The sequence below is a fragment of the Thamnophis elegans genome, chromosome 3 (genome assembly GCF_009769535.1).
Source record: "Thamnophis elegans isolate rThaEle1 chromosome 3, rThaEle1.pri, whole genome shotgun sequence".
Lineage (NCBI taxonomy): Eukaryota > Metazoa > Chordata > Lepidosauria > Squamata > Colubridae > Thamnophis > Thamnophis elegans.
The window spans coordinates 131,115,296-131,135,961 of NC_045543.1; the positions used below are offsets into that span (position 1 = coordinate 131,115,296).

The 20,666-nt window shown below is 37.9% G+C and overlaps 1 protein-coding gene across 2 annotated transcripts in view; it reads left to right on the plus strand.

The window, feature by feature from the left end:
- Window positions 1-14,942, plus strand: part of MTMR12 (myotubularin related protein 12) — a 39,928-nt gene extending 24,986 nt beyond the window's left edge. For both annotated transcript variants that reach the window (XM_032213063.1, XM_032213064.1), the window contains exons 13-16: window positions 3,397-3,569; window positions 8,815-8,982; window positions 12,196-12,357; window positions 12,627-14,942. In XM_032213063.1, the coding sequence (XP_032068954.1) occupies window positions 3,397-3,569; window positions 8,815-8,982; window positions 12,196-12,357; window positions 12,627-13,202 (1,079 nt within the window). In that variant the 3' untranslated portion in view covers window positions 13,203-14,942. The remainder of the gene's footprint in view (window positions 1-3,396; window positions 3,570-8,814; window positions 8,983-12,195; window positions 12,358-12,626) is intronic.
- The last annotated feature ends 5,724 nt before the right edge of the window (window positions 14,943-20,666 follow it).

A 20,666-nucleotide genomic window follows, 5' to 3' on the forward strand; every position in this document is an offset into this window, starting at 1 on the left:
TCTCATTTGTCACCAGTTCATTACTGAATCCAAAGTACAAGTTAAAATAAGTAAAAATAAAATTCAGGTAGCCTTGAGTTAATGACAGCAATTGGAACCAGAATTACCATAGCTAAGTGGTTTGATCATAAAGCACAACGACATAAACATGCCACTCAATGGCAGTTCTGACATTAACGGTTGCCACCATTAAGCAAATCACTGTGGATCATTAAGCAGGGACATCATATAGTCACCATTTGCAGCCTCCCTGCCAGCATCCCTGCTGCCTTTGGATGCCAGAAGCTGGGAAAGAAGGCAGTAAATGATGACTATGAGAAACTTTGATGTAGTTGCCAGCTGGGCACCAGAGGACTGGCCATACATACCACATGTTCAGTGCCATCACAAGTTTGAACAGTCACTGAATGAATAGTCGTAACCAAGGACTACCTATAGCTACAAAGAAAAATTACCTTTTCAGTATTCAGCTTCTTAAAATTCTAATGTCAGTGTAGATCAAACCTCTGGAGAACTTTCATGGCAGCTACATGTGTTACAGTAGCATAAATGTCTAAGGAGATTCTCAGTCATCCTGGTCATGGTTGTCCCAAAGGTGCTTTTTCAAGAGGCAACTGGACTTTCTGGTTTTTTTCTTTCTTTCAGGACGCTTCGCTTCTCACCCAAGAAGCTGAAGAAGGAGAGCTGAAGAAGCTTCTTGAATGAGAAGCGAAACGTCTTCAAAGAAAAACCAGAAAGTCCAGTTGCCTCTTGAAAAAGCACCTTAGGGAGTAGCATAAATGCTTGACCGATTACAACTGCAATGCCCAATATCATTTTCTGGAAATGATCTTCCAAATAGAAGTATTATGTCAACTAAACTATAGCAATAGCAATAGCAGTTAGACTTATATACCGCTTCATATGGCTTTCAGCCCTCTCTAAGCGGTTTACAGAGTCAGCATATTGCCCCCAACAACAATCCAGGTCCTCATTTTACCCACCTCGGAAGGATGGAAGGCTGAGTCAACCCTGAGCCGGTGAGATTTGAATAGCCGAACTGCAGAACTGCAGTCAGCTGAAGTGGCCTGCAGTGCTGCATTTAACCACTGCGCCACCTCGGCTCTCTAAACTACTTCTTATACCCAACACAAACTTTAGACGAATCTCTTGCAAGTTACATTCATTCTGGTTATAAGCCACAGGCTGATTGAGTGTCATCCATTCCAAAAATATGCCTAATAGAACAGACCTGTTTAACCTTTTTTATTAAAGAGTGTCCAATCAATATCTGCCCACCCTTTGTTCTCTTGATCAGCTTACCAAAGAAAAGTAGGCAGTTAATTACAATTATTTGTTTTAATTGTTTTCAAGCTTAGAGGTTTTTTCCTCCCATGTTTTTCCAGTGGAATTATGACTACTTGGAAGCAAGTTCTAACCATGTTCCAATATTATTATTTTTGATTCTGAATAACTCATACTTTTTCTGTTAAGCTATATATTATAAATGAGGGTTAGATAATTTGCATTCATTTTACAGAGCATGTCAAGCATGCAGAAGTCCTAACAAGATTCCTCTTTCCCTCAGTTTCTGAGTTCTTTTACAGTTACATTAAATGCACAGTTTTCTACATCAAGGTCTACACTTCTCCCAACATCATGTACACCTTTCTGTCAGTCTCTTGCCTTAAAAACAGTATCAGTGTTTGAATATTGAAAACCACTTTGAAAAGTTGGTTGGCATGCCCTCAAAGAATACTTTTGTAGCTGTGATTCTAATGAAATTTTAAGATTTGTCAATAATAGTCCCTTCTCCTATAAATGTGATTTTTGTTTTTGCATCTGTCCTATTTCTTTTAGGAAAATTTATATTCAAACATTGGAAAAAAATGCATCATATCATCTTTTATTCTAGTCCTAAAAGAGGATTGAGCCTACCATATTTTTCGGATTATAAAATGCACTAAGGTTTTGAAGAGGCAAAAGTTTTTGCACTGTGCAAACCTCCCAAAAATGGCCCTGGTTTTTTTTTCAAAAAAAAAAAAAAGGGCATGAATAGCCTTTAGGAGGCTTGTAGAGTGCCCCTTGGGGGGTGGGGGGCAAAAACAAGCAAAAAAGGCCATTTTTTTGTAAAAACTGCCTATTTTTCACAAAAACTGGCACGCTTTTTGTTTTAGCTCTCTAAAAGCCTCCTAAAAGCTTTCCAAAGCCATTTTAGTGAAGGGGGCGGGGTTTTGGGAGGCCCAAAATGCTGTATTCAGTGTATAGGACGCACCCAGATTTTCAGCCTCTTTTTTGAGGGGAAAAAGGTACCTCTTATACTCTGAAAAATACAGCATTTGTTTGATTACTCTTTCCCCCCCTAAATGTAATAGAAATAGAATAGTTAGGAAAGAAATGGGTTTAGTCACTCTTGAGGTGTTCGGGTCTGTATATATTTGTACTTGACTATAAATTTCTGACTAAGATACACCAAAGAGTTGTCTTATATTTTAAAGCATGACCCTTCTAGTGCGTTTCTTGGATTCTGGTTTAACACCTGCATCTGTCCTCTGTCTTATCTCCTTGTTTTCCTTTCAGTGAAGACCCTGTCTTCTGCTGTCCCATTTTTCTCCACCTGTGAGTAGTACGGTTGGCTAGCCTGCAGGGGGCTAGTTTAGATGGATTGGTGTTTAGCATGTCAGTCTTGTTACTCGACAGGATCAGAACTGGTACAACAAACTTGCTAAGCTCATTCATAATGCAGTTGTGAAATTTGATTTGTTTAATCCTGGCTCACTCTGTGAACTCAGTTAGCTTGGCTTCTGTGTAGGTCATCATTAAATGAACCATGTCTAGTGTGATGGGTGAACCCAAGTTACTGGCTTTGATACTTACAAAGGTGTGCTTTTGGACAATACATTACCTTGCTTTTCCTGGAACTTCCTGAAACTTGGTCCTGTATTATATTTTGTACCATCTGCTTAACTAATCTGTTGTGTAGGTTCTTGCACTGTGTTCATGCTGTCCCATTCTGATATAATGCCCAGTAATCTTTTTTGCTTTACCACTGTGAAATGCTGCTTCAATGCATGTTGCTTTGGAATATATTTCTTTGGTTTATATGATCATAATCGACCGAGAAATGTTGAATGACATCAATTAGATAAATTGATAAATGCTGTGTTTCTGAGAAAGTAATAATATGTTATCTAAGTCATTTGCTGCTTGTACTAATTTTGTTCTTTATTTGATTTTAATGGAATAGTTCAGATTCAGGATGTTCAGTAAATGCATTGAGAGTGCTAACATCCCACTCAGTAGCCATTAATGTTTGCCTGAAAGGGACTGTAATAACACAAACATAACCTTCATTTAAAGTGGCCACAAACACTTTTCTCTCATCTGAAATACTTCTGTTTCTCTCTTTCTGTTTAGAAGAAAATGCTTCCGACCTCTGTTGCGTGATCTCCTGCCTGGTTCAAATAATGATGGATTCGTACTGTAGAACAAAGCTGGGATTTCAGAGCCTTATCCAGAAAGAATGGATCATGGGAGGACATGCTTTCTTGGATCGCTGCAACCATCTGCGGCAAAGCGATAAGGAAGAGGTATAACTCAAAGTTTTATGAAGATGTTCTGAGAAACCAATATATCCAGGGAGAGAAGCTGAGAATCATGAAACTGGGAACGGTGGAGCCTCTGCCTCAATACATAGCTTGTCCCAAAATATGTCAGGGGCTCAAGTGAGCTCTTGTTCAGGATCAGAAATATTTTAATGAGGGAACAAGAAAGGCAGGCAAGGCTTTGTCACCTTTGATCACAGTAAGCTTTTGGCCTTCAGAGCCCAAGAAATGTATAGCACAAGCAGGCAAATCCCTACAGTGCAATTGATATAAATTAATCTATTCATATAATACACTAACATTTAAAAAAAAATTAAAACTTCAAAAGCTATGAATAGGCCCACAGTTTTGGCTTTAAATATAACAATTATGAAATCAAATGTCAGCCATACTAAAGAGTTGTTTATAATAACAGAATATAGGGAAATGCCGTACTTTTTGGACGCACCTTTTTCCCTCAAAAAAGAGAGTAAAAATCTGGATGCATCTTATACACTGAATACAGCATTTTTGGCCTCCTAAAACCCCACCCCCTTCACCAAAATGGCCATGCAGAGCCTTTAGGAGGCTTCCAGAGTGCTCCTGGGAGCTGGAGAGGGCAGAAATGAGCGAAAAACGGCCCATTTTTTGCTCATTTGGCGTGGGGGCAGCCCCCAGGAGCACTCTACAAGCCTCCTAAAGGCTATGCATGCCCTTTTTTTTGACAAAAAACAGACCTGTTTTTGCAAAATAGGTCCATTTTTAGGAGGTCTGCAGAGTGCAAAACCTTTTTTTTTTAATTTGCCTCTTCAAAATCTTGGTGTGTCTTATACTCTGAAAAATACGGTAGTTGTTTAATACCACTGGATTCAAGGCTGTCTCTGTGATGGGTGAACAAACTGGTGCTTCTTTCTGAATTCCTGGAATCTCCCTTTCCCTCCAAGATGCATTAACTATTCTGTGGCTCCAACTCCTGATTCTTTCTCTGGTTGCTTTAACCAGCCAGATACAGCAAGATCTTAATGCCAGAGCTAGATCACAAAGAACTCTGTCCACTTCCTCAAGATCCAGAGGTTCAGAAACCTCCCAGGTACATCACAATACATCACCTCATCAGATTTCTCCATCTTCAAATTTAGAGAATATGAATGATTAGTTGCAAATATTTGGCCAGGTAATCACTATGTGAAGAACCACTGATTGGTTCTTCCTGCCCCTCCTTCCCTTAAAAGGCTCCAGGACCGTGATTGTGAACCTATGGCACGTGTTCTACAGGTGGCATGCGGAGCCATTTGTTAGGGCATGTGGGGCGCAGTCCTGTCAACTGGCCAGCACACATGCACGCACTTGCCAGCTGACTTCGGCCTTCTTTTGAGGCCGTTTTTCACCCTCTAGAGGATTCCTTGAACCTTCCATGCCTTCAGGGAAGCCTCAAGCCTCCAGAGCCCGAAAAACCGGCCTTACGGACAAACCGGAAGTTCAAGAATGGACTTCCGGTTTGCTCATAGGACCGTTTTTTTGCCCTCCGGGGCCTTCAGGGAAGTCACCTGAAGGCTCCGGAGGTCGAAAATTGGCCTTATGGACAAACTGGAAATCACCATTCTCAAACTTTCGGGTTCCCCTTAGGTCCGTTTTTCGCCCTCTGGAGCCTTCAGGGAAGCTCTTGAGGCCTCTGGGGGGGGGGCTGTTTTCACCCTCCCCAGGCTTCTAGAAAGCCTCTGGAGCCTGGGGAGGGTGAAAAAACTGTGCCAAAAGCAATGGGGGGGTGTCACATGCATAGCATTATGGATATGGCACGCCTGCACACGACCCCCCTGTATTCCTCCTGCTTTTGGCACAGGAGCCAAAAAAGGTTCGGAATCACTGCTCTAGGACATCTAAATAGTGTAGCTGAGTGACTTTTTGTAGGTGGAGTGTGAAATAATTCTGCTTTACCATAATTCCCATAGTTTCAAGCTTACACCCATATCTGATCACCCACTTCTCTGCTAGTATTGCTTCAGGCATCTCTTCTTACTTTATTTCCTAGAGCAATTCCTAAAACTAAGTAGGATAAATAGGCAGGGAGCAGCCACTTGGGAGCAAACGTCTGCAGTGCTTGCTTTCTCCGTTTCCCAGAGTCTAACAAAGTACACAGTAAAACTAGCTTTTAGATCTTAAGAAAAATCTCCAGATATATCTGAATATCCTTTGTATCAAATTCTTAGGGCATCTAATCAACCCGACTTCTCCATGGAGGCTTGTACCTCTGTTGTCATCAGGGAGTGATCCACCAATTACAAACCACTGATGAAACAGGGGCCCCCAGAAACACATCATGTCTCAGGCCATATTTAATATGTGGTTGGTTGATGGGTGGAGCCAGAGCAGGGGTGAAATACTACAGGTTCAGACTGGTTCACCCAAACCGATAGTAAAAATGCTACTGGTTTACTCGAAACGGTAATTTAAAAAATGCTATCGCTTCAGGCAAACCGGTATTTCCGACGATCAGTTGTGACGCACGATTTATATTAGCTAGAAAGCAGGATTTCCTGCTTTCTAGCTAATATAAATCATGTGGCACAGCGGATTCCCCCCCCCCCCGTTGTTCACTTATCTTTGCAAGCGTGCTCGGTAGCAGGCTCCGCCCACCCACCCAGACATCATCATGTCTGTTTTTCACGCTCTGCGCATGCATGGTAAGTTCTGCGTGCGCTCACATTGCTACTGAACCAGTAGCAAATGTAAGTTGCTTTCACCCTTGGGCCAGAGAGAACCTGCGATAAGCCCATGGTTTTCCTGGGATTGAAACTAATGCAGTACACAACATCTGGCTAAATAAATTCAGAAGATTGTCTAATGAGTTACGGGTAAGGGGACCTGAAATAGAAACACAAACCAGATTTCTAATCTGCCCTTCCTGAAATGGTTCACCGCTATCTTCGTCCAGAATTAATTATTCGAAGTCAGCTTAAATTTATCAATAACAAGTTCGGCTAGATTGCCTTCTGTCAGTTTTGATTCAGGAATTTCTTTATCAGAATGTGTGGATGAACGCTGTGGATGAAATATATCTTAATTTTAGCAAAATATCCATGACATTTTGATTGACAAGCTAATTAAGCGTAGACTGAATGGCAGGACAGTTAAGCCATATGCAAAAATGCTCATGTATAGTTTTCCATTAAAATAAAGTTATTGAGTAGGATCCCACAAGTTTCAGGCCAGGTTGTTATACTTTGTAATGCTTTTAAGATAATTTGGATGAAGAGGTAAGAAAATCTCATCAGACTGGCAAATGATTTAGAATTGGATGGGACAGCTAATATCCTAAAAGTTAGAAATACCTTTTAAAATGTAATTGTTTAGAAAAATGCATTGGAAAAAAATGGAATTAACTTTAACATGAACAAATACAGAGTTCTCTTAGAAAACAAATCAGATGTAGAAGTAAAGAATCAGGTTCCTTGGTAATAATCTTTATGAAAAATATTGGAATAGTTCTTGATTGAAAGTTGAATAGGGTCAATGTGATGCAAAAAAGGAATTTTTTATGCTATATCACTAAAAGTGTAGTTTCCAAATAATGGGGAATAATAGTTCTACTTTGTTAGTGGTCAGACACAATCTTGACTGGTGTGTCTGGTTTTCAGTGTCATGCATAAAAGATGCATAGTAATTAACAGATATGGAAAGACAGTGAGAATGATCAGGAAAGTAGAAATTAAGAAAGTAAAGGACTTCTAAATGCTATAGACTTCTAGCGTGATTATTGGGTGGGTTTTGAAGAATTGCCAGGCCGAGAGAATAAAGAATGACAGATGAAGTCACTTCTAAGAAGAGATAGTCCTTGACTTATAACAACAACAAATGAGCCCAAAATTTCCATTGCTAAGCAAAGCACTTGCTAAGTGAGTTTTGTCCAATTTTGCAACCTTTTTTTTTTGGGGGGGGGGGGGGTGTCACAGTTATTAAGAGAATCTCTGCAGTTGTTACATGAATCATAGGGTTAAGTGAATCTGGCTCTTCTCATTGACTTTCCTTGTCGGATGCTGGCTGGGAGGATTGCAAATGGTGATCACATGGCCCTGGGAGAGTGCAATTGTCATAAATATACGCCAGTTGCCAAGCTTCCAAATTTTGATCATGTGACCCTGGGAATGCTGTAATGGCTATAAGTATGAAAAACTGTTGTAAGTCACTTTTTTCAGTGCCATTTTAAGTACAGCCACTAAACAAATGGTTGTAAGTAGAGGACTACCTATGTTCACCTCTTTTACAGAATCTTGCCAGACTAAGGCAATTATCAGCATAACTGTAAATATACTCTGAATTGCTAAGGAGGGGCCGTTCCAGTCCTTTTCATGCCTACCAGAAATTCCAAGCACTGCTGACTGGGACTTTAGAATATATTCCTCCAGAGGGATATATGAAAGCATTTTTCATATACCTGAAATGATGTCACATAAATGGAATGATAAATACAAATTATAGAAAGGAAAATTCTTATTAAACATTAGGGGAACTGTTTTAAATAAAACTCTTCCACCAATTATTCAGGGAAGTAATATTAAAAGGAAGATTAGGGAGCTGTCCGTTGGAAAAAAATTAATTTCCATTCATAATTCTGACCATTGAATTGGATTATTTTTTTTGTTGTTCACATATTGTTTTGTTTTGACCTTGCACTTCCCCTCCCCTGTGGTTGTAAGCCGCCCTGAGTCCCCTCAGGGAAAAGGGCGGCATATAAATCCCAATAAATACCTAAATACCTAAATTAGATTGGATGGCCTAATTGGCTGTTTGTAACATTTTCATTCTGAGATTCCAGCTATGCCTACAGGCCTTAAAATATTAAAACCCTTTCCCTCACTTATGCCTCTGATTAGAACTGCAGCTCTTTAATGACTTTAGTGGCAAGAAGTGATAATAGAAAAAATAGAGTTGCACGACTTGCCTTCATATGAATGCCATGTAGTAAATGCAGCTTACTAAAACTTAATAAAAGTGAGATACTTAAAATGGCATAAAAGCAAATATTTATGAAAGTAAAATGTCAAGAGATGAGGGGTAAAATTGATTTGGTGGAAAGAGATTCCCCTTCCCCTCCCCATTTTTTTAAGTAACGATTTTAGCAATTCGTATGGTGGGATAGACCCTGACTTGATAGAAGCTTTATTATTCAAGTCTTGCTGAATGCAGCACTTCAACTATGGTGCTCTATTTACTGTATCTTGTACTGTTATAATTTCCTCATTTTCTTTTTTAGGCTCCAGTTTTCTTGCTCTTCCTGGACTGTATTTGGCAACTACTTCAGCAATATCAACCAGCGTTTGAATTTACAGAAACGTACCTTACTGTTCTGTCTGACAGCCTTTACATCCCCATATTTAGCACCTTCTTCTTCAATTCTGAACACCAGAGAGACACCACTACGGTAAGAGGGAAATAATCGTGATTACCCAATGCAGCAAATAGAAACAGTATTTTCATATAAATTATATGAAATAAATTATTTTGAAAGTGGGTAAAAAAGGGCTAAATGAGGACTGCCTAGTTGAAGGAATTTAATTAAAAAGTTAAATGAATCAATGATCTGGGATGAAACTGAAATGAAATAATTATTAGAAGGACTATGTCCCAAGATTTGCATGGGAACAGTAACATATTAACAAATGTCATTGAGTGAATGTTACAACCAAATAGAGGTAGTCCTTGAATTACAACCACAATTGAGCCCAACATTTATGTTGCTAAGTGAGACATTTGTTGTGACTTTTGCCCCATTTTATGACCTTTCTTGCCATGGTTGTTAAGTGAATCATTGCAGTTGTTAAGTTAGTAACATGGTTGTTAAGTGAATCAGGCTTCCCCCATTGATTTTGCTCATTAGAAGGTCGCCAAAGGTGATCCCATTACCCCTGGACACTGCAACCATCATAAATATGAGTCAGTTTGCAAGTATCTGGATTTTGATCGTGTGACCCATGGAGATGCTGCAACAATTATAAGTGTGAAAAACAGCCATAAGTCACTTTTTTCAGTGTTGTCATAACTTCAAATAATCTCTAAATGAACTGTTGTAAGACCACTTGTATAGGCTTAGGCCAGAATTAAATAAGACATCAATATGTGCAGTAATAAATAGCCTTACAATATAATTTGTGTATATTAACATTAATTAGCTCTATCTCTTGGTGATCTTACGAGGTGCACCCATCCAAATAATGACCAGAACTTTGCTACCAGATGAGTAGCAAACTCTTACCTGTTTAAAGCTACCTGGCTCTTCACGGAGAGCTTTGGTGAAGGAGGGGGAGACCCTTCACTTCATTGCATTTGCCATTTTTTTTCTTTTTTCTTTGATTTTAATGTCTTTGTTAGGAGTTGTCATCTTGAGTCACTGATAGTGTGGTAGCTTACAGTCTTAATAAATTCTTATTATCTGAATGCCCATGGAAGTTCTTAAACAAAGGCAGAAGTAGCATTTGTATTGAATCAGAATAAAATAAAAAAATATGCTCACTATATTCAATTTTACTTGTGCCACCTGTAGATAAGCTTTATAGTAGCTTATTATAACTTTGTGATTTATTAAATCTGCCTCTAAAATTGTTTATGAGACAATATAATGGGCTTTGGAAACTGCCCATCCACATTTTAAGAATGTGCAAAAGAATATTTTGCAAAGGAGGACCTCTGTAACTTGAGGAAATAAATTTTTATGTTTTGACTCAGCTAATTCACAAACTCCTTTATCCTCTGGGTGTTGTCTGACAGCATTCTTCATTTTCTCTAACCCTAGAAGTAAAGAAACTCAGATGATATTGTATTAGTATAATGTATTAGTGATCCTTAACTACCACTGTGGTGTATAACTGGCCCTTCAGGGTAATGGTAGTAATCTCAAAATGACTAAATTAAGTCTTAGTATGTGGTATTATTGTTTGCCAAGATTTAGCCTTCCTTCACATACAAATTAACAATCACTCATATACCTTCCTCACCCTCATTTCCCCCATTTCCTGAAGATGTTGCCTAATATGGAAATGACATGCTGGTGATGCAAATTCTAGCTCAAATATCTACCCTGAGCTGGAGTCTCAATTCTGGGAAGCCCAGCCTCTTAATTACAGGGCCACATTAGGGCCACATCTATCGCTTAAGAAAAAATCCTTTAAACAATATGCTATACTTTCTCATAGAGGCTAAAGTTTGAATGAAGGCACCGTTATCCCCAATGTAATAGTGACTACGATAACTCTTCCTGTCCAAGAAGAAATAGATGAAAAGGGAGTCAAAATATTGCAAGAATGTTTTTAAAAATAGTAATGCTGCAAATGTAAATGATTTAATGGGAGAAATGTTTTTAAAACATGCTATGATTTATGGAGTATCTTTGCAGTTTTGTTAACATGTATGTGAAGACTGCCTTTATGGAATTGGAACAATGCTGTTATTCTTTCAGTGTATAACAATGGCACTTAGACTTATATACCACTTCCTAGTGTTTTACAGCCCTCTCTAAGTGGTTCACAGAGCCAGCATATTGGCCCCAACAATCTGGGTCCTCAATTTACTGACCTTGGAAGGATGGAAGGCTGAGTCAACCTTGAGCTTGTCAGAATCGAACTCCTGGAGTGAGCAGTGAGTTAGCCTGTAGAACCGCATTCTAACCACTTCACCACCACAACTCTATTTCTATAAATGGAAAGATAGTGGGAGTAAACAACTTCAGGGGCTGAGCTTCTTAGGAAGGCGTTGAAAGAACTCTGATTCAAAGGGGGGGGGGGAAGCAAATTTGAATTTAGCAAAATTTATGGCAGAAGGTATAACAGATCAGATGTTTATTTTTCAGCAGGTCACCACAGAATGTATAAATGTGAGACATTTCATTATACATATGTTAATTTGGGGACAGTATATAGTAAAATGAATAAGCTTGAAATATGAAGTGTTTTACTGGAATCTGGAATTGAAGGTTGGTTGCTGAAAGCATTAAGAACAATATTTGATGGTAGTACAGCACGAGGAGAGTTAACAATTGCCTGTTTTGTCCCCTTAATTATTTCATGGTCTTATAGATAAACGTATAAGGAATACTTTTGGTGAACAATCTAGATTGTTTACTGAAAAATGGAAAAATTGGGGAAAATTTAAAATCTACAAATGCCAGGTAATTCTTCAGTTATAACCATTCAGCTATCATTTATCCACCAACTATTCGAAGTTAACATGGTGCTGAATGAAGGCCTTCAGAGTTCTGGCCATTGCAGTGTCCACTATGGTGACATGATCAAAATGTGGGTGTTTGGCAGCCGACTCTTACTTATAATCCAGTTGCAGCATCCCAGGGTCATGGAACCTGACCCAACATCACCCAGATCACTTTCATGCCTAAAGCAGGACTAGAACACACCATTTCTTGTTACGTAGGTCAGCACCTTAACTACTATACCAAACTGGCTGTTTGATGGCCAAGGTTTACTTTGTTTAATGGTTTGGGTTAACTTTGATGGTCAAAGGATTTGACGACTTTAAACTGAGACATTCTAGTCTATTAAAAATTGAAGTATTGCAGACTGCTGATTGGAGAAAGTGCATTTCTGAATTAATTCCAGACTTGTGGTGTTCTTTTTTTAAAAAACAGTATGGCGGAAGTCTTGATACAGAAGGCAGCAAACTTAATTTTCTTTCAGTTTGGGATTGGTCTGTGCAGTTTGAACACAAGGCTCAAGCTTTGCTTAACAACCCTCTTTATGCAGAAAAGCCAAAACTAGACAAAAGTCTGAAAAAAGCTTCCCGATTCAAGGTAAGTTATTGGAATATTTCCACTGTAATAACTGGAGGAATGATAGAGATTGGGGCTACTAATTCATGATAATATTGTTCAATTAGGGTGGAGTATGTGCATTAAAATAATTATAAACAGTCAATTTTGAGTCTACAAAAACATTTTCACAAGGACTCCTTACAAGAAGTAAAAAAGAATGATTCAAACTTTTATGCATTTTGTTTTAACTTGGAAACTGGAATTGAGTTCAGGTAATTCTGATTTTGTCTTCTAAATTTCTTTTACAGCATCAGAGGCAACTCTCTTTGCCCCTGACACAAACAAAACCTCCTCCAAGAAGGGGATTTTTTAAGGAAGAAACAGATCAATTAATTAAAAACATCTTGGGCAAAAGAATCAGCAGGTTGATAACTTCTTCCGATGAACTTCAGAATAGTTCCAGAGAATTCTATGACAGTTGGCACAGTAAACCTGTTGACCTTCACGGACTCCTCCTGCCATGTCTAGAAGGACCGGAAATCAAAGTATGGGCACAGAGATATTTACGATGGATTCCTGAAGCTCAGCTCCCTGGTGGTGGTGCAGTTGCCACTGCCACAAAAGTCCTAAATGTAATGGAAGATGTACAGGGTTTGCAGAGAAAAATAGATGAAAGACATCGTCAGGCTGAGTCTCATGATGATACCGAAGCTTCTCCTTTTATGAGAAATTCTGCTCGTTTGTCATCGTTATTTCCCTTTGCTTTGCTTCAGAGACATTCCCTTAAACCAGTTTTGCCTACCAGCATTTGGAAAGACTTGGAAGGCGAAGAAGATTTGGCCAGGAGAGATGATGAGTATGTTGATCTAGGAGGTGGTGATTAATGTAATGCTTCTTTTCAATTATAGAATTGAACCATATTTCTGTTCAATTGCCAGAATAAAATTGGTTTCAGGGAGGCACATAATTTCCTTTGTATTCTGGCTAAAGATAATGAGTGAAGTTTTAATACAGAATCTCCACTTTGCTTGAGGACATGGATGTATTTTCCATAGACATTGGGGAGAGGGAGGGTTACAACAGCCTTATTCTTGATTAGGTTCTGGTGCCACAGGAAGTAAGATCACTTTTTTTATTATCAGTGTGCTGAGACAGCATGCAAGATAATACTACAGCAGCAGGATTAAACAAAAATGAATATATATATATCTAGCAAGAATCTGTTCTATGTCCTCCCTCCCCCCCCCCCAATAAATGAGAGTTTTATCTCCCTACCCCCAAAAAGTGATTGTTGAGCAGTCATGGAAAAAATTAAGGTGTTGAAAATATAAAGAAAGATCTATTTGAGCCTGCCTACTTCAGTTTTAATAAGTGGTGGCGTCAAATGTTCATCAGCAATTGGAAAACAGCCTCGTCTGGGAAGGTAATTATTTATTTTATCCTTGATAAAACTGATCTTTGTAACGAGAATCTTATTTTTTTAAAGTACTTAGAATTTGTTAGTTGTTTTAAATTTGATCTTGAGAAATAAAGAGTAAAGACGATCACAAATCTTACTTGTTCTGATCATCCTCTTTAGGGTTCTAACATTTTCATAAAATAAATGGTCTTGAGTTCATCTCCGCCTTATCTCGTAGATGGTCTCTGCTTATTGTGCGTTTTCTGATCAGTGGTGACTTTAGGTAATTTATTGCCCAGTATGAGAAGCAAAGGAGTTTATAAGGTATCAATAAACTAGAATTGTGTTTGTCAAAATTTTTGTATGATTCTTTATGTTGATCATTCTCACCAGTACTAGTAGTTTGCACTGAACCTCTAGTCCTTCTGTTAAGAAGGCATTTAAAGAAATGAAACTGGACTTGTCCAGTATTTGTGCTTTCTTAAAGCATGGCATTAAAGGTAATAACGAGTCTGCACGTTGGAATCTCAGATTACAGACGATTGCTACAATAATACTGCAATTACAAAAGCCATATAGAAATACTTATTAAACCTGGTCTGCTTATTTTAGAGAGCTGGACTTGTTAAATGAACTTCAACATCTAAGTGTCATAAAAAACGAACATAATCCAAAGTTAGAAGTAATACACAGGATAAAACTGATTCATAAACAGGACTATTTTTTGGAGGGTGACGGATAAATTGATAAAGATAGTACAACTTTCACCAAAACTTCCACTTCTTGATTATGCTGGTTAAGAGTCTGGGAAAACAGTTGTCTAATCCAGTCAGCTGTAGAATGAAGAAAAAAAACCATAATTTCCAATTTCTGAATTAGTTCTCCCCAAGTGCATTTTTTTTGCTTTGGATTATGTTCTCTGTAACAAACAGAGTCTGTTTGTTCTTTTAGTTTTGTTGGAAGCAAAGATAATGAGTGTTTATTGGAATATGTGTATACATTGGTGAGGATAAAAGCCAAAGTGCTAAAGTCCATGTTGCCTTATGCATCTTGTTAATATGAACTCTTTTGAGTTTTCAGAATTTTGAAACACAATAAAAACTTACTTGTATATGAGCCTTCCAAAAGCTAGCATTTCATATTTTTCCTTGTAATGTCTGCAACATTTGGTGCGGTTCCTATCACTACTCAAATTTATAGCTGTAATTGTAATTTGAATACTTTTTTAAAAAAAACACTAACATTAAGCTTAAATATTTTTGACAGTACGATTGTAATATATTGATCGTGGAAATGTATGTATATTTAAGCTGTCAAATGTTTATAGAAAAATATATAGAAGAATTTTTATAATAGTTTATGGAATTGCTCCATTCTAGTCTTGATCAGAACACAGCACTGTATGAATGGAAACTATTTAAATGTATTTTTTCAGGTATTGCGTTATTACCTCTCAGTTTTTACACTGAATACAAGCTTAGTTTTAACAGTACTTAAGGAAAAATATTCCTGTAATTCACTGTAGTCTGTTTGGATACCTGTATTTGTTAATAAAATGTACTTTTACTAATAATTTAAAAACAATGTTTGCATCATAGTTGTGTTCTTTGTTCCCACATGGTGTCCATTTTGAGTTACTTTTGTATGAATCCATTATGAATAATGGATCAATAGCGAGCATACATAGCTGATTTCTACAGAGAATTCAGAATTCATTTTACTTTTTGCTTTGAGGTAAATGAAGCCCCAGATCGTTGGGGCAAATATGCGGACAATTGTAGACTGTCTTGGAGAATGCCATAAATGTAGTGATATACAATTCTAAGTGCTATTCATATTGTTATTATGTCTGAGGCATCCACCTCTACTCAGAGAAAGATTTTGCATTTTGGCACAGATTTATTCCTTCACTCCCCTTTCAAACCTGTCCAAAATGTGAACATTATGGTCCACATTTTCCAAATATTTGGAAAACACCACATGCCTGTGTTCTTGAAACCCATCAACACATTGAGATAGAGGCTTGTCCATCCTAAAGATCAAACACTAAAACATAAGAATAATGATGTATATGCAGTCCTGTGACTAGTGTTCTCTACATTGGAGAAACCAAGCAGCCTTTACACAAGAAGATGGCCCAGTATAGGAGAAAACTCCCTGGAGGACAAATTGGGGGGTTGAACTAACAAAATAAGTTCAGTTGCCATGACTCCACAATTAGTGTACTTTTCAGTTTTTGTTACCGTATTACATTAAAACTTCTTAAAATGTGTGGGACACTGTATTACAACTTCTGCAGAACCGTTGTTCTTTAAAGAAAGCAGATAGTATTTTAGGTACAGTTACTCTTGCTTTAGGCAAGAAACCAGTCCCTCCCTCAGCCCTAGAATGTGGGCAATGGTAAGCCACTTATAAAACTTTGCCAAGAAAACAGCAGGAAACTTGTCCAGGCAGCCGTCAGGAATGACCACTAACTCAAAGGAAAAAGATCTTAACTCTGCTTGAATACAGGGTCTGTTGGCTTAAAATTTGCTGAGATTTGCAGACATACCTCCTCCTTAGCTTAATGTCAACATATTTTCGCTATGTCACTGCAGGTTTATCAGAAGTCACACTGAGAATGAGGTAATTAGAAGTTCTCCTGGTTGGAGAAAGCTGTCACATAAATGTATGTGATAAATATAAATATAAGAACATGTTTTCTCTTGTTGGATGTGAGAGTTGAAGCATGATCTTTAAATGTGTTAGGCAATAAGGGAGAAAACAGGCAACATGCAAATACCCGGTTTCCCCCAAAATAAGCCCTCCCCAGATAATAAGCCCAATCAGGCTTTTGAGTGCATGCGCTAAAATAAACCCTCCCCTGAAAATAAGACCTCCCTGAAAATATTGCAACAGAGCAGCAGCCATGAGGTGACCATGCTCGCCGCCTCCTGCACCTCAAAAATAATAAGACCTCCCTGAAAATAAGGCCAAGTGCTTATTTCGGGGGATCAAAAGAAAATAAGACCTTGTCTTAATTTCAGGAAAACACCGTAAATTAAGGGCACAGGTTTCCTTGAGTCAAATTCCATTTTGGGAATGACAAGGACACATCCATGCAACAAAAGGGAAATAGTTTTATATTATCTTTGGGGATTTTTTTTTTTTACCTTCCAGTCTAAACAGGAGTTAAGTCCAATCCTGCTTAATATTATTAAGTGCTAACCCTAACCCAAACAGGAACAAACTAGTTATTTCAGGCTGTTATATCCGTCTATACTTATGTTTAGTTCACTAGCTCACTTTAAAACATAACTTGTTCAATATTGAGCTGCTTAGACTATGCAGTATGTAGATAAGTAAATGCCTAAAATATATGTGCATTCTATTAGTTCAGGAACTGCTGATAATTACACTGGCATGAAGTACCCTAACGCTATAAATTGGTTCTACTCAGATTAGTTTTTCAAAGTGAATGTTTTGAGTAATGGAAAGCTGTTTAAATAATAATCCATGAATCTGTCCAAATTGATTTACAAGTTGGAATCTTTGAACTTGTCAACAACTCCTATTATTGGAGTTACAAAAGATATATTTTGAAGGCATAGAGACTAAGGTGGAAGTGCATAGAGTTACCTAGAATTCTTCTAAAGATGGTTTTGTCCCTGTTTTGTTTTTGGACTATGACAGAACTGTAAATAAATAAGGTGGCACCTCATTGTCCACTTGCAATCCAATCAGGTAGTTCTTATTTTCTGCTTTAGATTAGGATGAGGGTAAAGGTAGAACAGATGGCATTGATATTTCTGCCCAATGCTTTGTTGGCATTTGGCTCACCTGTCTTGTGGGAACAACGGGGGGGGGGGGGCATTTGAGATTATTGACTGGAAAGGTTCCTATTATTACATTCTACCTGCCAACTCCAGGTGGTACAGCCGCTGAAAAATAATTCATTTTTCTTGAAACCAAGGATTGATTAACATTATTTCCAGAAGCCTTATAAACCCCTGGGCTACTCTATTCAGGCCTGACTTTCTCGTGAATCAGACATAATAAATCATTTTAGGCAGCAGCAAATCAGGAGGAACAATGTGTTGCATCTGGTGAGCTGAAGTAACTAGTTTTATAGGCAGACAAGGAATGAACTGCATGTATGCGCGCACGCTGCTTAAGATACCGGGACTGAAAGATGTATCAGATGATTTGGTTTGTGAGAAGATGGCAGGCATCAAAAAACCATTGCTGCTGGAGGGACTCCCTCACCCAGTCGCAGCAGACTTAAATTTCCTGGTGAGGAAAGCACATGCCTTCTAGCAATGCAGTCTCTCAGAAACCTTTCACAAAGACTTGGAGTTACAAAGAGATGTACAATTTATATTTATCTCTCTCCTGATCAGATGGTTGTGTAAGTGTAGACAAGCAAGATGTTACAAAACTATGGCAGTGCTGACACTGTTCAGGAAAGGAGGACAATACAATTCCTTACCTGGAAACACCCTAATTTTGCAGATGTGTAAGAATTTTGTCATGCATACAAAAGAAGTGATACTTTTACAAAGAATATGAAAGAAAATATATAGGACAAGCGAAAATGTAAAATGTTTGATTTCTTAGCAAATTGCCAATTATGGTGAGAAACAAGGATAAATGGAGAAATGATAAACATTTTTATTTCAACTTTGAGAGTCTTAAAAGTCTCGGGGCTCTTTGTAAATTTTCTAGCTTTTATCACAATTACTTTAGATTTTTTTTCCCCAGAGAAAATCAGAAGAGGAGAATATTGGTTATACTGTGAGTATATTGTCCTGATGTATTAGAAGTATCCCTTGTTGAGAAAGAAACCAGATTCCCCTTTAGACCAATGTCTGCTAAGGAAACAATCTACTTTTAGAAAGGTTTCATTACCAGAAATTGCACTGGTAAATATAATTGCTAGTTGAAACTGATCATTTCTGGCTGAAACAGAGATTAAAGCTTGCACAAGCGTATATTCCAGATTTGGAATCATTCCTGATTAACTAAAAACATATCTTCTTGCCTCTGACAGAGGAAATGAATATACTGATAATATATTCAGATTTTTTTCTCTGGAAGTGCTGACATTAAGCATTTTAGCTTTTATATATTGTGGTGTCAAATAAGGCAATAAGAATGTATCTTGATGATAAAATCCTTCAGCAAGCTAATAAATTGTGAGGATGTTTGCTCCGTAGCAATAAATCTCATTAAGTAACCCTACCATTTCTTCGGTTATTTTGGAATATGCTTTGCTTCTGACATCTTGAAGCTAGACTATATATCACAATGTGTTAAATAGCAGAAGAACCATCTTGCGTTTTTGCTGCAACAAACTTCTAGAAAGATTATTGACAAATGTAGTTCACAGAACAGCTCTGAAGCTTACATTGTGTAAACATATTGAAAGGTTTGGAGAGTCACTGTTTCTGAGAGAAACCATCAGTGGCTAATAAATATCACTTGTCTGATGGAACTGCAGTAACATTATTCCACATTCTTGACACTGACCTTACAATCATTTATGTACTGTAGGTGTGCAGATGTAGACAGCAGTGTTATGCATGCTTCAGAAATCATTTGGAAGAAATGCTAGCACAGCTTTTCTCAGCTCTTCAATTAAGCAGCCCCCCCCCCCCTTTCATCAGGGTGTCTCCATAAGGTTCAATGTTTTCACAGTGCTCATAAATAGCACTTTATATACGACATATAATGCAATCATAATTATTATGGTTTGTCACTTAGCCAGATGTTTAGACATTTTGTCTAAGTGTTTGGCATTTTTATCCACTTACAGAATTCTTCTCAAGGGGCATGGGATAGGCAGATGTTGTTTGATGGTGTTAAAGATAGTGTCACAGGATATAAGCTGTTCTAAGTAAACCTGCTTCTTGCAATTGATTGGTGATTTTAGTCAATGCCAATGGTATATTATCAATTATTATTTCCCAAGTCCATGAACATCTGCATGAAATGCAGCATAGAAACCAAGTAAATCAATCTAATTAGTAACCTAAATAAATAATAAATACCTAAATAAAAGCCTACCTGCATGCAAATCTTCTGCATGGCCAAACACAATCCTTAGGTGTCTTAGTTGAGTTAATCAGTAAGTACATGTTGATATTTATTTTTAAGCACCATTTGTAGCACCTACATTCAATTTTTCCTCTCTTCCAAATAGTGATTATTATCCTATTATTTGAGATAGTAATTCAAAAGAATATATTTTCAAAAGTGTAGTACCATATTTTTCAAAGCTGCTGGGACAAAGGTCATAGATGGAACTAAATGCAGCACGAGATGAACCCAATCCAGTGCCTGCAATGAACTCAAGTTTCATCCTTAGACTGTAATTAACTGGAATTGCTTTATCCTCTTTCCAGAAAACATGATGGTAAACTCAGAAGCATGCATGCTATTTTTGTAACAAGGGCTCTGAAATGTTTTGGGCGGTATCATAATCTTCACTTAAGTCAGTCTGCTCTGTGAGGTAACCTGTCACCTATTTCTATTCCTGGAACCCACAGTGATGGTGCTTGTGTACAAATCAACTTTAGTTCCATGAGTGTCCGTGTATTCTTGAGAATATAAGCATATATATGTATGCACATATGCAGGAAGGGTTATAATTTTGTTTATACCCTGAATGACGTATTAGTGGCTAGATGACATTACTTTACAAATGTAGGTAGAAGTATCTCCTGTCCAGTCATATCTGATTCTAGAGGGAGTCATCTCAGTTTCTTAGCGGAGGGAGCCAGTGATGTCCAAAAATGCTTCCGCGTGTCAAGTGGCCAGCAGGATTTTCCTTGTTTTCTACTCACATTTTCAATTACTGCTACATTGGCAGGAACGGGAGCTCACCTCATTATGCAGCATTGGGGTCTCATAATGGGCTGTTAGTTTTCCAGCTGACAAACTCAAGTGTCTTTAACTGCTGAGCCATTGC